The 18,966-nt window shown below is 34.9% G+C and overlaps 1 protein-coding gene across 7 annotated transcripts in view; it reads left to right on the plus strand.

The window, feature by feature from the left end:
• The window catches only part of CEP128 (centrosomal protein 128), a 133,904-nt gene that overhangs the window by 51,052 nt on the left and 63,886 nt on the right, over positions 1-18,966 (plus strand). For all 7 annotated transcript variants that reach the window (XM_075753783.1, XM_075753782.1, XM_075753781.1 and 4 more), the window contains 5 exons: positions 3,288-3,938; positions 8,083-8,247; positions 12,162-12,338; positions 17,136-17,195; positions 18,741-18,933. In XM_075753783.1, coding sequence (XP_075609898.1) covers positions 3,288-3,938; positions 8,083-8,247; positions 12,162-12,338; positions 17,136-17,195; positions 18,741-18,933 — 1,246 coding nt within the window. The remainder of the gene's footprint in view (positions 1-3,287; positions 3,939-8,082; positions 8,248-12,161; positions 12,339-17,135; positions 17,196-18,740; positions 18,934-18,966) is intronic.

Here is an 18,966-nt window from a genome sequence, read left to right on the forward strand (position 1 = left end):
TTCATCTGGATAGTCTGTTCCTTATATTTTTGTAACTTCTTTTTTTCCAATGCTTTCCATGTATGTTTTTTTTCAGCCTCTTCCTTATATTTTTTCAGAACTTTTTATTTGAAAGAAATAAATTTGAAATTTGATCATGTAACGTTTCTGGGCTTTTCATTTGTCTTTGTTCAATGTGGCAAACCACTTTTCTCTCTTCCTCCTCCTATAAAGTTTCTCAGGAAAAACATTTGGTTGTTTGGGTTTTTTGTTTGTTTGTTTTGCTTTTGGTTTTTTGGTGGTTGGGTTTTTTTTTTTGACTTGTCAGAATTCCTTGACTTGATCATTCTAGTCCTGACAGTGCTTTAAAGGCAAGCAGTCACATCAGTGCTAACGCTGATTGTCCTATCTTGGAAGAGTAGCAGAAACCATCATTCTGTTTGTAATGAGTCTGTGGGCCTTTGTATTTTCCAGTGGCTGGGTCATAAGGTGCCTGCTCCTATAGTGGCTGATATAGCGCTAAGCTTCATGCTGAGCATTTATCTTAACTTACATGCTCTGCTGGTGCAGTCTATCATATTGTGTGGCCTACTTCTGTTTTAATAGAGCTTCCTTCACCTCTTTTCCTTTATTTTTTACTGACATGCCTCCAATTTAGGTTACTAAATCTGATGGGCTTGGGATCCTCTGCTTTGTCCTGCTCAAAGATTGTAGTTTTCAAGGGGTATATGGTGTGAAGTATGGGAAGTCTGCATTCATGCTGTGTTGTTTTTGATCCACTAACCTGTTCTGAGACTGGTACATGAATGTATGGGTATGGTCAAAGCACGGGAGAAGCCATAATGGCCCTAATACTGAGTCGAAATCAATAAACCCAAGCAGATCTAAGCTGTGATTCCTGAAGTTGCTGGCTTTCTCCTGAACTACCTAGCATATTCCTTATTTTTTTATCATTATTTGCTCTATCCATGTTCCAGCAATTCATTCCATAGTAATCATGTTGTATTCGTTAGCCCTAGCAGTTGTCTGAGGAAATAAGGTGCACAAATGTTTAATTGGTCATCCCTTGCCTAGGTAAATGGAGGTGTTAAGGAAAGGAAGAAAACCTGAATCATTTAGAAATCATATGTGTTTTTCATAACAGACAAATCAAAAGCAAAAAATAAAGGAGAGTGAGTTGTGAATAATAAGCAGGGGGACCCCACAAGGCTCCGAAATCACTGTTCGTGTAAATGCATGGACAGATCTTTGTAGTGTCAATTGGTAGTGCTGTCCACATGGAAAATTTTTTTGTTACATAAGACTCCCTGATATGGGTTTTACCTCTTTTTATGTAACGAATGCATAAAAATGCTAAATGCAGTCTTTGGTTTAAGCTATGTTTAAGAAATGCTGTCAGTATTTGTTATTATTTTTAAAATCATCAGCATCTTGCCAACAAGTGTGAGGTAAGTGTCACTCCTGAAAAAAATCTCTTTATTGTAGGATATGTAATATCAAATAAACTGTGAGTCATTGTGGAGGAGAAAAAAAATACAAACAGTATTTCATGTGTTCAATACAAAGTTGTAGACAGTTTCCATATGAGGATATCATCAATCTAGATGCAGCATTTGTGATAAGCTTCAGGGAACTAGAAGAATATAATTTAGCCAGCTTTGAAATGCACAGACAGTTAACATTGGAGACAAAACTCTATAAAAATAAATAATAAAGAAAAAGGAGAAATGGCAGTCTGTCTTTGTTTTCTGTTATGACTTCAAAGGGTTGATGGCAAATTTTCAAAATTGGGTTACAATCATAGCTTGCAATTTTATGAGATGTTCCAAATATTTGCAGACAGTAGGTGGGCTATATTGTTTAGGTTTTATTCTTTTGGATTTATTTGGATAACTTGGTTGAAGTCTTGCCTACGTGGTTATCATTGATACTGGTTGACAGTGGAATCTCTAACATCTTGTGTCTTTTGGAATGTATTTTCTTCTATGTATGGAATATAGAAAACATACTTACACTGAAAGCGAGTTACTGATGGATTTAGGGTTTTTATAATTTTACTGGGGTTTTTTTAGCCAATTCATGCAACTAGAATTGTAAGACAGTTTTAGGAAGGTTGAAATACTGATATTTTCTTCAGAAAAAAAGTGTGACGGTCATTACCCCATATCCTTGGTTTATTACTTTTGTATGGTGTTTTGCATTGCTTATTCTTGATGTAATTACAAATTGTTTTATTATTTTTAACCTGCTCACTGTTAACCTTAATTGTCTTTTTGTTCTGGATTATTTCAGGTAATTTTTCTATAAGAAATGTGTACAGTTTGTGGAAATAGTCAATAAAATTCAGTATCAAATTTATTTAAGCCAGTTTAAAGAATCCAGTAGTTCGTGATACATCAGGAAAATCTCGTGTTGTCCCCTTTATCATTCTTTTTTTTCCTGTAGTAGAAGTTGTGTGTGGCTTATGACAGATGTGCTGTAAATTCATTCTTATTTTAAACGGAATGTTAAAAAAAATTATAACTTGAAATAAGTAAGAATCAGGAATGGTGTGTGTAACATAAGTTTAATGAAATGTAGTATTTAGTTACACACACGTACTTGCAGTGCAAATTTTTCCTATTACTTAGCGCATTTTCTAGGATTTTTTTTAACCTGAAATATATCAATGTTGAAAAAACCCCTAACTCTTAAGCTCCTTAGGAAAACAGTAGAATTCTTATTAAATGTGGCCATTTTTTTATTTTGAAGATGAAGTCTTCATTTCTCGGCTGCGATGCAGGAGTGAACCAAGCTTTTAACTGCTGTTCATTCATCTACTGTGTGTCGTTTTAGAAATAATTTGAAGTTGATATACTTCATATGGAATATTTTAGAAAATAAGCAAAACAAGTCAGCCTATAAAATGGACCTGTAGGTAAGGTGTGTACGACCAATGGTCCTCTCTGTATTCTGCTGCATTACTGTATTGCCTCATTTCCTCCATCTTGCTACTTGGAGGAACCCACAAAGAAACCCATCGCAGTCTGCAGAGAGGGTGAGAAAAGCAGGGGATTAACCAAAACTATGCCTGCTTAGGAGACTAGATCATTTAAGGACAGGTATGTGTTTTAAATCACAAATGTTCCATGTCTAACTTTAAAGAAGGACTGAATACATTTGAACTGGCATTTGAAGCAAAAAGTTTCTATTTTCACAGAACAAAGTGTGCTAATTGTTCCTTAAACGTTAGGAATGACTAAGGACATCCTTCCAACAATTTTCTTTAACTACTTTAGGTCGCACTGGATTTCTTTCTTCTTTCCTAGGCCCTCAAAGAAAAGGATGACCTCAGAAGTCAACTTCTCTCTGCTATACACCAAATAGAAAACCTTCAGAAAGAGCTGAATGATGTACTTACAAAGAGAGCCCAACAGGAAGAACTCCTCCACTGCAAAGAGGCAAAACTGAATGAAATGAAGTCTCACCAGGTATCACTTGAAGAAGAGATCAAAGAAGTTCAAGATACTGTAAATAAATTGGAGAATGAGTTGAAAAAGCAAGTTTTTCTACAAAATCAAATGCAAGCTGAAAAGGAACACTTGGAGACAGAACTTGCAACTAGTAACTTGATACATAAAAAAGACCAAGAAAGACTCTTAGAAATGCAAGCAGATGTAAAAAACTTAAGCTCTGTACGTGTGGAACTAACAAACAGAATAGCAGAAGAGGAGAAAGTCAAAAAGGAATTACATAAGAGCCTCTCAGATCTCCAGAAACAGCAGGAATCTAAGCATGAAGAGATGACTTCAGCTAACAGGCAGCTGAAGATGGAGAGAGAAGTTCATAAACAGGAGTTGGCAGATCTTAGATCAGAGTTACAAAATGTTAAAATCAAACATGAACGAAATGTTCAAGAGCTCACGAAACTCCTTAAACAAGAAAAGGATGATGCAGAGGCTCAGATTAGAATGCTAAAGGTACTTATACTGAAGAATTCCAATGTCAGACTTTTTTTTTTTTTAATCTTCCTTCCTCCCTATCAAATGATGAAGGTAATAAAGCTTGGGCTTTAAAACATTTAACACACATTTTATTGCAGGTCATCATAAAAGTTTGAAGTTCAGGGTAAAAAAATTTAACAGTAACAGTTTTAGGTCAAAAGCTTTTCTTAGTTCAATAGTGAAATAGATATTTCCAATCAGAACACAATGAGATATATGACGCTGTAGTGTTTTAATATGATTTAATTCTTTCTTCTTCAACTCTTATTTTTACAATTATTGTCACAGCTCTATTAAAGAACTTGCAGTCTTTCAGGAATAGTGCATTGTTGTGTCTAAACTGCACGATGCAGAAATACTGTCATATCTGGAAACACTTTCAGAATGTGAATAGTTATAATGAATTTCAGAATGATAGTGATAATGAACAGTGGTTGTTAATTTTGATCTATTTCAAAGAGTTTTTAGAATTTCAAATTTCAGTACAATTTCTCAGAACAGTGACTATGTTCATATAGTAAATGATGAAATAGAGAATTTATTCATGAAGAAACAGGTATCTTTAGTTTACATCATTTGGTCCTGATTCAAGGCTATTGTATTGGAAAGAAAACGAGCATTTTAGTGGCTTTAAGTGGTCTGAATAAAATGGAAAAGTTAAGTTGAAGTGGTCTAAACTGCATGATTATCTGTCAACAGTTGTGTAAGCTATATATTGCAGTTTTAGTGAAGAAATTTTGATTACATGGTTAAATATAAATGTAAGATAGTATTTTGTTTGTCGTAATAATAATAATTTGTATATTCATATTAATGGTGGCAGTAGTTTTCCAGATAGGCTGTAAATTACCAACATATTTTGAGTGCACTTCTGAAGCACTATAAATATGCTTTCCACCTCAGTCTCATGAAATTAAAAACTTGCTCATGTCAAAATGTTACCGATTTAACCATATAAAGCTATAAAATCCTTAATCGAAGCTTAAGTGTTCATGATATACTTCATCATAAGTAATATAAGCATGTTTTTTTCCTTTCTCTTTTCACAAATATGCAACTAGTTAAAATGCGTATTTTCCACACTTTTGCAGTTATGAGTTGAAGTTAATTAGAAGAGAAGGGTTAGTTATTTAATATATCATTCATGGCATAACAAGTGCTTAAGAATTATTGTAAATTATTAACATAGAAAGCATTTAATGAAGATAGCAATAAAAAATACTTAGATGGTTGTTAGTGGAAGGATCATTTAAAATGAAAATATTTTGGCAGCAGTGCTTAACATTGGGGACTTAATTTGTAATGTGCCTAGCATTATTTAAATGATCTGTCCAAATATGTGTTTTTTCTTAGACATTGAATTTAAGACGGTACATTTAATATCAAGGGGAGAGAAGGAAATTGTATTCCAGGTGATAGTCATCAAAAAATGAGTTGATCATGACTAGGTGTTCCTGCTCTATGGGAAGGTCAATCTTACAGTAAGGGCCTTGATGTTGGTACTAATTGTTGTACCTAAACAGAATATTTTAAAAAATCACTTCCTTCTTTCATTCACGGTGCCATGACTTTCCTGGAATCCTTACTTTGCATACCTTTTTTTTTTTTTTTAACAGCTTTGTGTCTCTGAAACAGAGAAGAGCAGAGGGCTTGAGGGAGATAAATTTTGTAAGATATTAGGGTAGGCAATTTTTTTTAGAAGAACACAAAATGATAATGCAGAACATTATGTTGATTCATAGACTGTAACTGCAACAAAATAGATAATCATATCCATCTGTAGGAAGATCTGATGAGTACATGTCATCATGCAGGTGATCTGGTCACATTTTGTCTGAACTCATTAAACTGCAATTGGGGTTCACTTTTATGGACGTACTTTTCTTCCAAATTAAGGGAAAGCATGCATTTTATCAAATTGTATTTAAATACGATGGGTTTCGGGTAGAGTTTAGGGAAGTCCAACAGAAAGGGGTGGTTTTGCCTATTATCCTTTTTTTTTCAGGCTGGTAATATTTTGTGCCCTTTTACTACTACAGTAATAATCTTGACCTTATTTATGCCTCAGCCTCATCCAACCTTTGTAACTGCTTTTGGGAAAGATTATATATAACCCTGTCCAAAGGTTGTTAATATTAAGGTCTTAAATTTCTCTTTACTCCCCAAGTCTCTCCTAACTGACCTCTATTTTTAACACATTTACTAAGACTCAAAGCCTTAAACTTAACTAGAGGAGGAATTTTCATGAGTTACTTTCAGGAAATCAAGGGTGCAGAGCCCTGTGTTTACAGGACCAACTGCTGCATAGATTGTAAAAAGTAGTGACATTTGATCCTTACTGTTCTTCCCTCTCTTGCCTCCTCTCTATGATACTCTCTGCTTCACTCTTGTCTGGCTTTGTGTAGTGCTGCACTGGACTGAAAAATTATAAAGTAGTTAAGGGTTTTTTTGGGGTAGTAGGGGAGGTACCACAGGAATATCGTACGTTGCAGTAGAACTGAAGAACATAGAATTTTGTATGAAATGTCAGTGTTGAGAAGGATCTTACTGTTTCAGTAAGATTCTGAGATTCTGGTGCTTAAGTTTTTAATTCTGTTTCTGCTAGAATATCCTAAAGGATTTCCAGCCAATGTCTGCATAACGTCTTTTTTTTATTATTTAAAATGATAGGTAAGCTAGGCATTGGAAATTAAGTGGTTTGCTTAGTGGTCCCCAATCAGCTATGTGTTCAGAAGCTCTGAATCTGTCCCCTAATTTTACTATATGCCCTCATTTGCTTTGAAAACATCCTTGTTCTCTTAGAATAATGAAATACAAAATGTTCTCATGCCTGACAGCAGTTTCAAGTATTAATCTTTAATGTAAGATTACGTAGAGATGGGTATCTATACATGTAAAATTGTGTATATATGTGTATTTCTTTTTGACTTGTTTTCCATACATATACCAAGTGGGTGTAGTTCTTTTTTTCCTGAAGACTATCAGATGTGGAAAATGGGTTCAATCCAGATCAATTAAATTTATAGTCACATCTGCCTTGTCCATACTGGAAATTAATAGAAATTAACTTTCTCCATTGTGTCTCAAAGGTAATATAAGTACGGAATTTGTTTCTTGGATTGTCTCCATCTGCACAGACATTATAATACAATTACTTTTAATAGGAACTGAAAAGTTGATTTTAAAGCATATTCACACAAAATGTTTCAGGCATTGCAGGCTTGTCTTGGTGTCCGTAAGTCTTTGAACTTAGGACACCTAAAGTTCTTTCTTGGAATCGTCCTTCGGAGGAGCTTTTGTACTCTGTTAGCTCTGGTGTCTAAATTAACTCATAAAACTTCTCTCCTTACCCTTCTTCCCCATAAAAGTTATATTTATAGTGTAATTGGGAGAATAGAATTTTTGCTTTTCGTCAGGAAGGAATTTACTCTGCAGGTTTATTTTTGTGTGTAACTGCATCCCGCAATTAGTCTAATATGAAGCTGGATTTGAGTAATATGTCTGTAATTTCCTTTTTTTTTTTGTCTCTTTTTTTGCATTTTTAGATATTCTAGAGAATTTCTGAAATCTGTCAGTTTCAGTTATCTTTCTACTGGAAACCAATATACTTTATTCACTTACCTATTTAGGGCTCTTAAGGTCCCTAAATGTTTTCTTCATTTTTCTCTGCATTTTTACTATGAATAGCATTAAACCTATACAATTCTAGAAATTAAAAATACTGAATCTTTGCAGTTATTTCCTTGCAGATACAAATTAGTATTAGGTCCTGAAATGAAATGATATTTGTAGACCTTCTGATTCCAAATTATTTCAGTAATGGAAAAGTTTCATAAATATGGGCTTCCTAAGGTGATGTAAGCTCATGAGTGTAGCAGAGTTGAAATGCAGAATCTGAGACTTCTATTTACTGCTTTTAAAACGCTATATGGTTCTACAACTGTGATACATGTTTTCCATGCTCAGATAAGTGATTGAACTTAATATAACTTAAATGTAAAAAATTAAATAGAAATATCCTTCTGTAATAGTGTTCCATGGATTTGAAACTCTACAGTCTGGGAATGTTATAAAATAACCCATATAGTGACTTTGTAATCTATTTTCCCATTACCATCAGATGGAACTTGTAGAAGAAAAAAACATAGTCAAGGCTCAGTGTCGACAACTGGAGAAGATAAAAATTGAGTGTGATAAATTGACAGAAGAATTAACACAAAATGAAGAAGAAAATATAAAACTCAGGCGGAAATGTGAGTTTGTAAAACAAGAACTGGAGAAAAAGGTAAACTTACCTGATTGTAACCATGATTCATCAGTCTCTCTGCTGACATACCTAAAATAAATGATAAATTATAGAAATAGAAAGTAAACTTAAAATACAAAAAAAAAATACATGTACATATTAAAGAATATATACAGTCATACCGCAGTACACAGTTTCTATATAAATCAGAGAAGGTGAAAGGGCTTTGACTGAGTCATGAATTTTATCCCTCCAAAGATTTGCTAGTAGTATTTAAAAAGAGTAGAAGTCCCTGTTGTCTGCCCTATTTAATATAGATAACTAACAATGTTTAACCAAACACTTCTAGTTTTCTTTACATATTCTTAAAGTTGCAGTGCATTTATGAATAATTTAGAGCTAATTTGAAGTAGATAAGCAATTTAAGCATGGTAAAAGAAATTCTAAATAACTTGATGAAAATTATTTTCTGCTTGAATATTTAAAACATGGCAAGTTTTTAAAGAAAGTCACATCCCTTCCTTATACTGGCATTGTATTTCTAGAGATGAATGCTGTCTGCCAGCCATTCTTGTTGCCTAGTGTTCTGGTTATTAATATTTATTATCAATATTAATTTGCAGTCTTACAACCTGGCGTTGTCAGCCTTTCGTTTCAAAAATCTTGTGATAAATACGGAGTTGCTGAAGAATTTTATTTTGTAACTCCTCTCTCTGCTTTCTTGTTCTACTTATTTTCCATGATTGATTCCACAGCATTGCTTTTTAATTTGTTTTTCTTTGTATTTTCACATTGTGCTATTTTACACGTATTTTACATTGTGCTTTTTTGATATCTTTAATTTCTCTTCCAGCAATATTGTGGTTTCAGATAAGTATTTCTGTACACGAATGAAGCTTTATCTTTTCCAGTGTAAAGCACATACATGTCAGTATTTGATTAATTCATATTAAGAAAAAATTGAAAATGATTGTTTCTAATATTGGACAAATTTCATTTCCTACATTAAAATTCAAGAAAACAAACAAAAAAACCCTGTGTGTATTACAGGAAACTGCTTACAAATTGTTCATGGTATCCTCATTTTTAAAAAAAGGATATTTTAGCCTCTAGCTGGAAGGTTCTTACTCTTCTACTTCAATTTAGTAATTTTTCATCCTTGTGAAAAAAGAAATTTTTTTTACATAGGAATTTATGTTAACATGGTACAAGAGGTTTGTTCATTCATTTCACATGGACTGCTGAATACTCATCAGATAATTCTTCATTAGCTCAATAGTTTCAAACTATTTAAATCTAGTAAGAGGCCCATGGATATTGTAGGTCCTTCGTGGCTTTTCAGGTTTTTCAATTTAATTTTCGACTTGTATTTTGTTGTTATAAATGAAGTGCACAACATCACTTAAGTGTTGAGCTTAAAATCTAATGGGCTTATTTTGAATGTAGGCAAAGTGATTGTTTGGAAATGCTATTAGCTCTTTTTGTCATACTGCTTATATTTTCAGTGTATACTGTTTGTCATTCAGTATGCTGAGGCAACTAGCCCTGAGAGGAAAAGTGGGGTGAGTTGTTTTGGGTTTTTTGAAAGTGTGAAATGAGAAATCTTAAACTTAGCATTTCTCTTAGCTTGTTAAACTAACAGAAAGTGCTTTAAAAACTCAACTTGTCAGACTAATAAGTACTACCTCAAATGAAAACTCAGAATGTGTTTTTTCTAGGTTGGGCATTTAGCGCTATAATATTTAATAATAAGGAAATGTGTTTGTAGGAGTGTACGTAGTCTTCTACAATCAATTGTAAACTAGCTCCAACCTTACCTAATATTGGGAAGCTACAGTTTTTAGACCGAGATGATCTTTTATCTCTAAGCTGAAAAAGAATGGAAAAGCTTTAAGAACACAAAATCCTGTGGTCTCAATCTTTGAAAGTAACTGCAGATGGAGAGTTCCACTTGATTGTGTTAATTGGTTAAGAGAATATTTACTATTGTGGTTTTATTTTGGATTTTCAGAAGGGATGTTAGGATGTGGAAACAATAATTTACCTCTTGAGGAATCTCGTGCTAGCTGTCATATTGTGGTATTGCAGAAGCCTATGGTGTTACAAAACAATTATCTCTTTTCCTTTTCCACAATTTTATACTTTTAATGTCATTCTGTGTCATTAGTGCAAATACTAATTCAAAGAAGCAGAGATTATAGATAGCTTGGATTTTTTTTTATGAAAGTTGAAGAGGCAGAGAATAATGGTGTAAAATTTTCTGCTTATTTTCTTTTCCTTTTGTGCACTTCTGAGTTATTAGTGACTTCATTTCTTCTGTAGGCTCTGAAAGTAGAATGTTGACACACTCAGAAAATCAAGCAGACGAAAAATACTGAGTTATATACTCTTTTAGTCATGGTCTTTAGGAGTCAAGTTTGGCATGTCATGGACTGTGTTCAGTGAATAATGAGATGGCACAGAATACTGACACTGGAAGCATATATAATGCAATATTCTTACCTTCAGAATACTGATGTAGACAAGAACTGCTATTTCAACTCCCATATAGGTAGTACAGAAATACTGGAACCTGTACTATTAAAAATTCTTGTGATTCCTTCAGTTTAAAATAATTACTAACTCAAGTATTATTGTATGAATTAAATGAAAAAATCAGGTTGCTTATCAGATACAGCTTTTTCACATTTGAAGGTCACCTATATTAAAAACCACCTATTTTGCTAATAGATGTAACACCCATACGTATTGTGGCGAGGTGGGTGTTGGTCTCTTTTCACAAGTAACGAGTGATAGGACAAGAGGAAATGGTCTCAGGTTGTGCTGGGGGAGATTTAGGTTGGATATTAGGAAAAATTTCTTCACCAAAAAGTCTGTCAAGTTTTGGAACAGGCTGCCCAGAGAAGTGGTTGAGTCACCATCCCTGGAGGTATTTAAAAGATGTGTAGATGTGGTGCTCAGAGACATGGTTTAGTGGTGGACTTGGCAGCATTAGGTTTACAGCTGAACTCTATGATCTTAAGGGTCTTTTCCAACCAAAACATTTCTATGATTCCATATGTACCCCATTCACAGAACTTGTACGTTAGAAATTACTTAGGTCGACAGTGGTGTCTCATGAGCAGTGTATGAAGATCTCAAATAAATACAATTTAACAGTTGCACCTTGTCATTGCAAAGGTCCATAATCAATATATTTTCAAAGTTATTCTTGTTTTTCTCTCCATTCTCAGTGCACCTGCACATATTGAAATGTGCCTGTTAAAGTGTTTACCCTTTGCTGCATTACATCCTCCTGATCTCAGCAGCAGACAGGTGTAAACCAGCTTCACTTCTTCTCATAAGATAGTTTTGTTATATTAATTACAATGCATAATTCAATATATTGTATAACAAAACTGCTGCCAGGTTTAGTTTTACATGGTTGCTCTATCTTAGATACAAAGGAAGAGAATCTGAATTTTAAAAACATATATCTAATGATCTTTCTGACATTGGATGATAATATAAAATGTTTTCCTCAGTGCCAGTCACTGTCCTATGAGATATTCTTTGAATACTTTTTCCTTTGAGATCATACTGACTGCCAATACATGTTTCCTTTAGGAATCTCTTTTTGCGATAACAGAGATTAGATGGCTGTAGCTGGTTCAGGGCAAAAGATAGGGGGAGTATTTGTTGTGGGCTTTCTACTCATGAAAAAGTTTTGTAATAGAATGTCTGGTTTTGGCTCTGAAAGTAGACTATGATTGTTGGGTTTGGATTTGGTAACAGTTTCTTCATAACTGATTTACAAGAGAATAAGGAGAATCAAGAGAGGAACTTACTAGTACTAATAGAAGGTATTATTTTCCATGGAAAGGAACAGAACTCAGTGCATGAGTGACTACAGGATGTATGTTATATTATTATTGCAGTAATTTCTTTGTTTTGTTTTTCCTCATTCACTCCAGGATAAACAGATCAGCAATGAAGAAGATCATTTGAGAAGGATGGATGAGGCCAAACTGCAGTTTAAGGATCAGCTGCACCACTTAGAAATGGAACAGGAATCCATTCTCACCATGATAGGAAGTGAAATTGATGCTGCTTGTGAAATTTTTTCTCGGGATTCCATGGAGAAATTCAAAGTAATTCTAAGTTTTAAGTGTGCTGCAGATTTGTTATTTTCTTAATGAATGTAGCAGAATTTGTATGCATTGTTGTCACCTATCACTTAATTGGTATAGATAATTTATGGACAATAGGAGTATGGATATTTAGCTGGTACAGATGTACATTGCTAGGTTTTAGAATGGGATACTCTCAAGATCTGCCCATGTGTTAATCATTACTGCTTTCTCTTACCCCTTTTTTTTTTGTGAGAAGAAGCTCCCCTTTTGTTTGCTTGTGTGAAAGGATCTTACATCAGCCAGGCTTTTGAGGCAGGTTTTCCTAGGCCACCTCCTTAGAGGTGGGAAGTCCCCAAGAAAGACCTAAAAGGCTTTTAAAATTGGGGGGGGGGGGGGGGGGGAAGAAAGAAAGGTTTTATTAAAATTTAAATTAGATGCTTTGTTTTTTAAGTAGAGAAATAAATGCTAGAAGTAAAAAGAGTTTATAACCTCCTCTTTAGTGGAGCAGGTCCTTGTATCCAGAAAACTCAAAGTTTCAGGAAACTTGTAGCTTGCTGTAACTTTTTTCACTGTTTTACTTCTCCTGTAACCCTTGTCTCCCATTAGCTTTTTTTCTGAGTATTCTCACTTGCTCCCCAGCGACAGAATTGTCTCTTCCTCCCTCCAGATAATTTTTACATGACTAATCCTCTTAAACAGACATTTGTACGCAGCTGAGAAAAGAAGAAAACAGACAGTCCGACTCACCTTTGTTGCCATAGTCACTGGTATTATGGGTACTTGTGTCACAAGTGCTTGACCTGGTGGCTTTTTAGCCTTAGCTGTAACCACAGAGTACACTCAGATTACACCTTTTTTTTTGTCTTGCTATTTAAATGGAGTAGAAAGCATGCTCTAGACTCCATGGTCACTTGACTGGGCTGGGTTGCTTTTGAAATAGAAATTTTTCAGCATTAACACTGAAAATCCATTATATTTTTAATATTTTTTCTTTGTTTTATTTTCTATTTTAAGTTTATTGCCTCACTGTTTTGGCTGAAGGTGTGGAGAGAAGTCACTTTGTTTCAGCCTTGTAGAATGGTGATGCCTTTTACTCCACTTACCTGTGGAGGTGGGATGTTGCAACACACAAACAGATGAGAATTCTAAGAAAATGTATTTGACAAACAAGCTTTCTCCTCTGTATCTTTACAGATAAGTCTTTTTTTTTTTTTTTTTTTTTAAGTCTTTGTGATCTATTATAGTTGCCAGATTCTTGATCTTCTAACTACGCCTGCTTGGACTTGCTTCCTACCTCCTGCAGAGTTTTTTGTCTTCTGGATAAAGTTTTGCTGATTCCTGTTTTCACAGTTCTCCTTATTTATCCCCTCGTCCTGGTTTTGGCTGGGATAGAGTGGCAAAAGCACCCCATTGTGACTGGCCCAGAGATTCTGTGCATCCTTGGCATAGACTACCTCAGGAGCGGGTATTTCAAGGACCCAAAAGAGTACTGGTGGGCTTTTTCCCTAGCTGCCTTTGGAGTTGGAGGAAATTAAACAGCTGTCTACCTTGCCTGGTCTCTAGGAGGACCCTTCTGTTGTTGGGTTGCTGAGGGCTGAAGAACAACTGGTGCCAATCGCTACCACAACAATTCACCGGTGTTCACTAGAGCCTTATACTCCTGTGGAAAGGACCGTCGTGGTTTAACCCGGCTGGCAGCTAAAACAACCACACAGCTGTTTGCTTATGCTACCCCCCACCCCCCAAGGGATGGGGGAGAGAATTGAAAAAATGTAAAACTTGTGGGTTGAGATAAACAGTTTGACAGAAAAGGAAGAGAATAATAATAATAATATTGATAAAAGAACATATAAAACACGTGATGCGCAGCATAATTGCTCACCATCTGCTGACCGATGCCTAGCTAGTTCCTGAGCCATGGTGTTCCCCAGCCAACTCCTCCCAGCTTATATACTGAGCATGACGTCATATAGTATGGAATACCCCTTTGACCAGTTCGGGTCAGCTGTCCTGGCTGTGCCCCTCCCAGCTTCTTGTGCATCCCTGTGGAAGGCTCATACCTCCTTGCTGGCTGGGCCTGGGAAGCTGAAAAGTCCTTGACTTTTTAGTTGTTGCTAAGCAGTGTTTACAATTAAAAGATCAATGGGTTATCAACATTATTTCATACTAAATCCAAAACACAACGCTATACCAGCTACTAGGAATAAAATTAACTCTATCCCAGCAGAAACCAGGATATTCCTTTAACTGTTTATCACTAGCAAACTTAAAACAGGTTTGAATCTGAGTTTTTGACTAGACAGCTAATGTGAAAACAAATGTTACACAGTTTTGTGGTGCCTGGTCTGAACTCTTTATTAAAAAAAGGTAAGAAGTTGCCTTTGTTATGTTCTTCTGCCAGTACTTAGGTATTGCCAAGGTTTCTAAAAGATTTCAGACAAATTTTATATTTCAGGAAGGAATTGCCACTGCAACTGAGGTGAGCAATGAGGAATTTCGTGGATAAATACTGGCATTCGGAGAGTTTAAACATCGGGCTTAATCTTCCCTGATGAAAAAATGTACTGGATTTTTTTTTATAATCACTGCATACTGGTCTTCTAAAAAAGAATTCTACATATATTGTTCAGATTTATTTTTCCAATCAGTCTTTTGTTGTAAGAAATCTTATGCTTGCAAAAACTACACCAATCATGCTTAAACTATAAACTGAATACTGCTGCCTTTGAACGTGGTTGCACAGAATAAGGTTTGCTGCCATGGAGGTCACAACTTTCAGGTATGCATTGCTTTGTGAAGTCATGGTCAACATGCTACTAAAGCATTTCTTTTCAGCTGTGTCCTTACATGGTGATTATTGTCACGTAAAACACATACATGTACATAATTAGATGGTGCTATTTAGGCGCCTTTGGTCTCAGTGTAGTTAATAAAGCTCATGTAAATACCTCTTAAAGAAATAACGCTAGTTACAAAAATTATTGGACCAGGACTAGAAGTATATAAAGACTTGCTGAATTGCGAAATGTGATAAATTAAAAACAAACAAAACCCACACAAAACCTTTAAAGTAGAGAAAAGCCTAATCTAGTAATCATGGGATAAGACCACATGACATAAAGAATGAACTGGACATAAGGTTAATAGTTTACTTGATTTTTAAATGGATTTCAGTTGAGAGCTGTATATGAGACTTTTTTCTTCCTTCCCCTTGTGTATCAACTCATGAAGTGGGGGGAAAAAAATCCATTATCACTACCTTTTTAATAAGTAATATACAAAATATGTATAGAAGTACATTTAAAAGAAGTTTAACACAGTTGAGTTTGAATGCAGAAAAAGATATATCATATTTACTCATTGTATGAAGTGTTAATGAAGCATTCCAGCACAACTTTATCTTCTTTTTATCCACTTAATGAAGATTACAATTTTCTTTTTATATCTATCAAATATTCAAAGCCAGTGATTTGTCTTTGTCATGAAAATACTAAGACCATCATCATAAAGCATAATTTAAAGATTATGGGGGATTGTCCTTTTTTACTTTTTGATAAAACATTTATCGTGTTGCACATAGTATTTCTGTAGACATACTGATAACAGTTCAATGACTAACAACAATTGGTTATTCTACTTCTGGTTTATGTGCAGCCACTATCGTTCTGCAGAATGGAGGGAAAAACCCAGTTGAATAACTTTGAAGTTGGTCTTTTCTTAAGAAATAGTAATTTTAAAGTCGATGCTGATTGTATTATTTGGAAATGTACAAACTCAATGGGAGTGAACAGTGTACTGCAGTGACAAAGAAAGCCAACAGGACGCTGGGTTGTGTCAACAGGGCCATCACCAGCAGAGATGAAGAAGTCATTATCCCACTCTACTCAGCACTTGTCAGGCCACACCTGCAATACTGTGTTCAGTTTTGGTCCCTACTATACAAAAAGATGTGGACAGGCTGGAGAGGGTCCAGAGAAGGGCCACCAGGATGATCAAAGGACTGGGAAGCCTGCCGTATGGGGAGATGCTGAGAGAATTGGGTTTGCTCAGCCTTGAGAAAAGAAGGCTTAGGGGACTCCTCATCCACCATGTTTCTAGTACTTAAAGGCTGGGCTACAAAGAAGATGGAGACTCCCTTGTTACAAGGAGTGACATGGAAAAGACGAGTGGTAATGGGTGCAAGTTACCCCTGGGGGGATTCCAATTGGACACGAGGAAAATTTTTCACAATGAAGAACAATAAACCTTTGGAATAATTCTCCCCAGGGAAGTGGTGGATTCTCCAATATTGGACACTTTTAAGATTCGGCTGGACAGAGTTCTGGGCCTTCTTGTCTATGCGGTGTTTTTGTTTAGATGGAGCATTTTTTCCAAGAAAGGTTGGACCAGATGATCATTGAGATCCCTTCCAACCTGGTATTCTATGATGCTATTAAATATTATGTTATTGTTAAAAAAGAACATACAAACTGAGAAAATATATCTTGATGCAGAGCTGTGTTCTGGGGATGTTTGAAAGGCATCATTGTAGGGATTCTTAGGAGAAAACTACAGATTCAGAATACAGCAACTTTTGTTGCAACTTAAGTTGCACCTTTAAACAAAATTTGTATGAATGAGTTTGCATAATTTACTTTAAATGTGACTAATTTATGGTTAAATAGTTCTATTAAGCCATTTACAGATAGGATTTCTGAGCTGGATTTTTAGCAAAGAATATTTATTTGATGATATTCCAGTAAGCGGGAAAGACTCTCTCTTCTTTCTGTGTCTAATTCCTGGGTTTATGCCTATTTCTCCCCTACTATTCCGTAGGCAATATCCCTTACACCAACGGTGCTGAATGATCCTCATCGCTGGTTAGCAGAAACAAAGGTAATAATCAAACCTCCTGAAATTTTACTAAATAAGCTAATATCCAACATTTATAATCATTCATTGAGAGTGCATTTGAAAAGGCACTTAAAGAGGAAAAGGCAAAATACAAAAGCATTCCTTTGGCAACAATTCTGATATTCCCATACTGTTATTTCAACTGATGGAATAATTATCCAAATTTTGCTATCAACAAGAAATAGCTGCCTCTATAGCAAAATAAATATCAATGCTGTTTAAAAAAAATAAAATGCATTGAAGTCACTGCAGTGATAGCCTTTAGATCTGGTTCAATTATTTTCAGACAAGAAAAACATGATAATGTAGTCAGCAGGTTAAGTTTCTCCTACAGGGTTATAACAAGACAAGAAATGATTTTAAATAAGGCCGTTATTTTTTTAAATCTAAAGGATATTAGATTAGATTCTTCAAAAATGAACTATTTTCCTTCCTCCTTTGTTTGAAGGAGTTTTCAAGCATATGTGCACCCAAATTACAGGATTCAAAAGCTTCAAAGTGGTGACTGGTAACTTACAATCCTTGCCTTTCATTCTGCAGCTTTCCTCCTGCTCCCCCAACTCATACACATAACCACATTTCTTATCCAATAACTCTTAAAATGAATAAGTTTCTCGTGATCAAAGTGAATCATGAGAAACTGTAGAAGATGTGCTTTTTTTTTTTTTTTGCTTCATGTCAGAAGGTCAGCCACAGGAGAATTGACTTAAGGAAAAATTGCTGCTATTTGCATGTAAGATAATTTAAGGTTATTGATGATGTATGGTCTATGTAAGGCTTGTAGACCAAGAAAGACTGCCAGAGGTAAGATCGGAATCAAAGGAGAAATGTTATGCAGGAAGTATTTTGTTAATTTAGTGACATTGACATATTGTTAGAAACACTTTTTAAAGAGCACCTAATAAGCATTTGCATACATTTCTCACCTAAGTTTTTTTAGCTACAAGAGGGAAGTCTAGAATGAATGACTACTTAAAATCCCTCCCATTTTTTCTTTTGTTTTAAATAGGCAGTGAAAATATTCTTTTACTACTTCTAGATTTACTATATTGGCTGTGACCTATATTATCTATGAGCTCTCTTTTCTTTTTCCTCTACATGAACATTAAATATTAACTTTTGCTGACCAGAAAGAATTGATGTCACTTTTTTACAATGGATAAATGCTTTCAATTCTGTCAACATAGAATAGAGAGAGAAAGGCAGGAGGATCTATTGGTGTCTGTCAATGTGAATTTCCATACCTACCCTAGCAAATTCATGTTCTTGATTTAAAAAATAAATAAATATGTGTATTGCTTCTTCACATACAATTATGAGCCAAAATGTATGTGTCTATTAAGATTCTCTGAAGGTCAGCATATGTCCTCTTAATATATCTGAATGTCCCTTTTTATTATTGTTATTCAGTAATAGGTACAAACAGGAGTAATCTGTGACTCCAAAGATAATTTGATCATTAATGTTCATGTCCTCTTATTTTCATTAGAATTCTTTACTTTTTATTGTCCCTTTTTTTTAACATAGACTAAGCTTCAGTGGCTGTGTGAGGAGGTAAAGGAGAGAGAAAGTAAGGAAAAAAACCTGCGATGCCACTTACTGCAGAGCCGAGAACAGCTCAAGCACTTTACACAGATGAAGGAGGCTGAACATCAGTATCTCTTTAAACAGATAAAAAAGCAAGAAAAACTTTTGGAAGAAGTTCACAGAGAAAAAAGAGGTATGTTGCTGGTTCTGTTTTTCTTAATAAAAG

The sequence above is a fragment of the Balearica regulorum genome, chromosome 5 (assembly GCF_011004875.1).
Source record: "Balearica regulorum gibbericeps isolate bBalReg1 chromosome 5, bBalReg1.pri, whole genome shotgun sequence".
NCBI classification, from domain to species: domain Eukaryota; kingdom Metazoa; phylum Chordata; class Aves; order Gruiformes; family Gruidae; genus Balearica; species Balearica regulorum.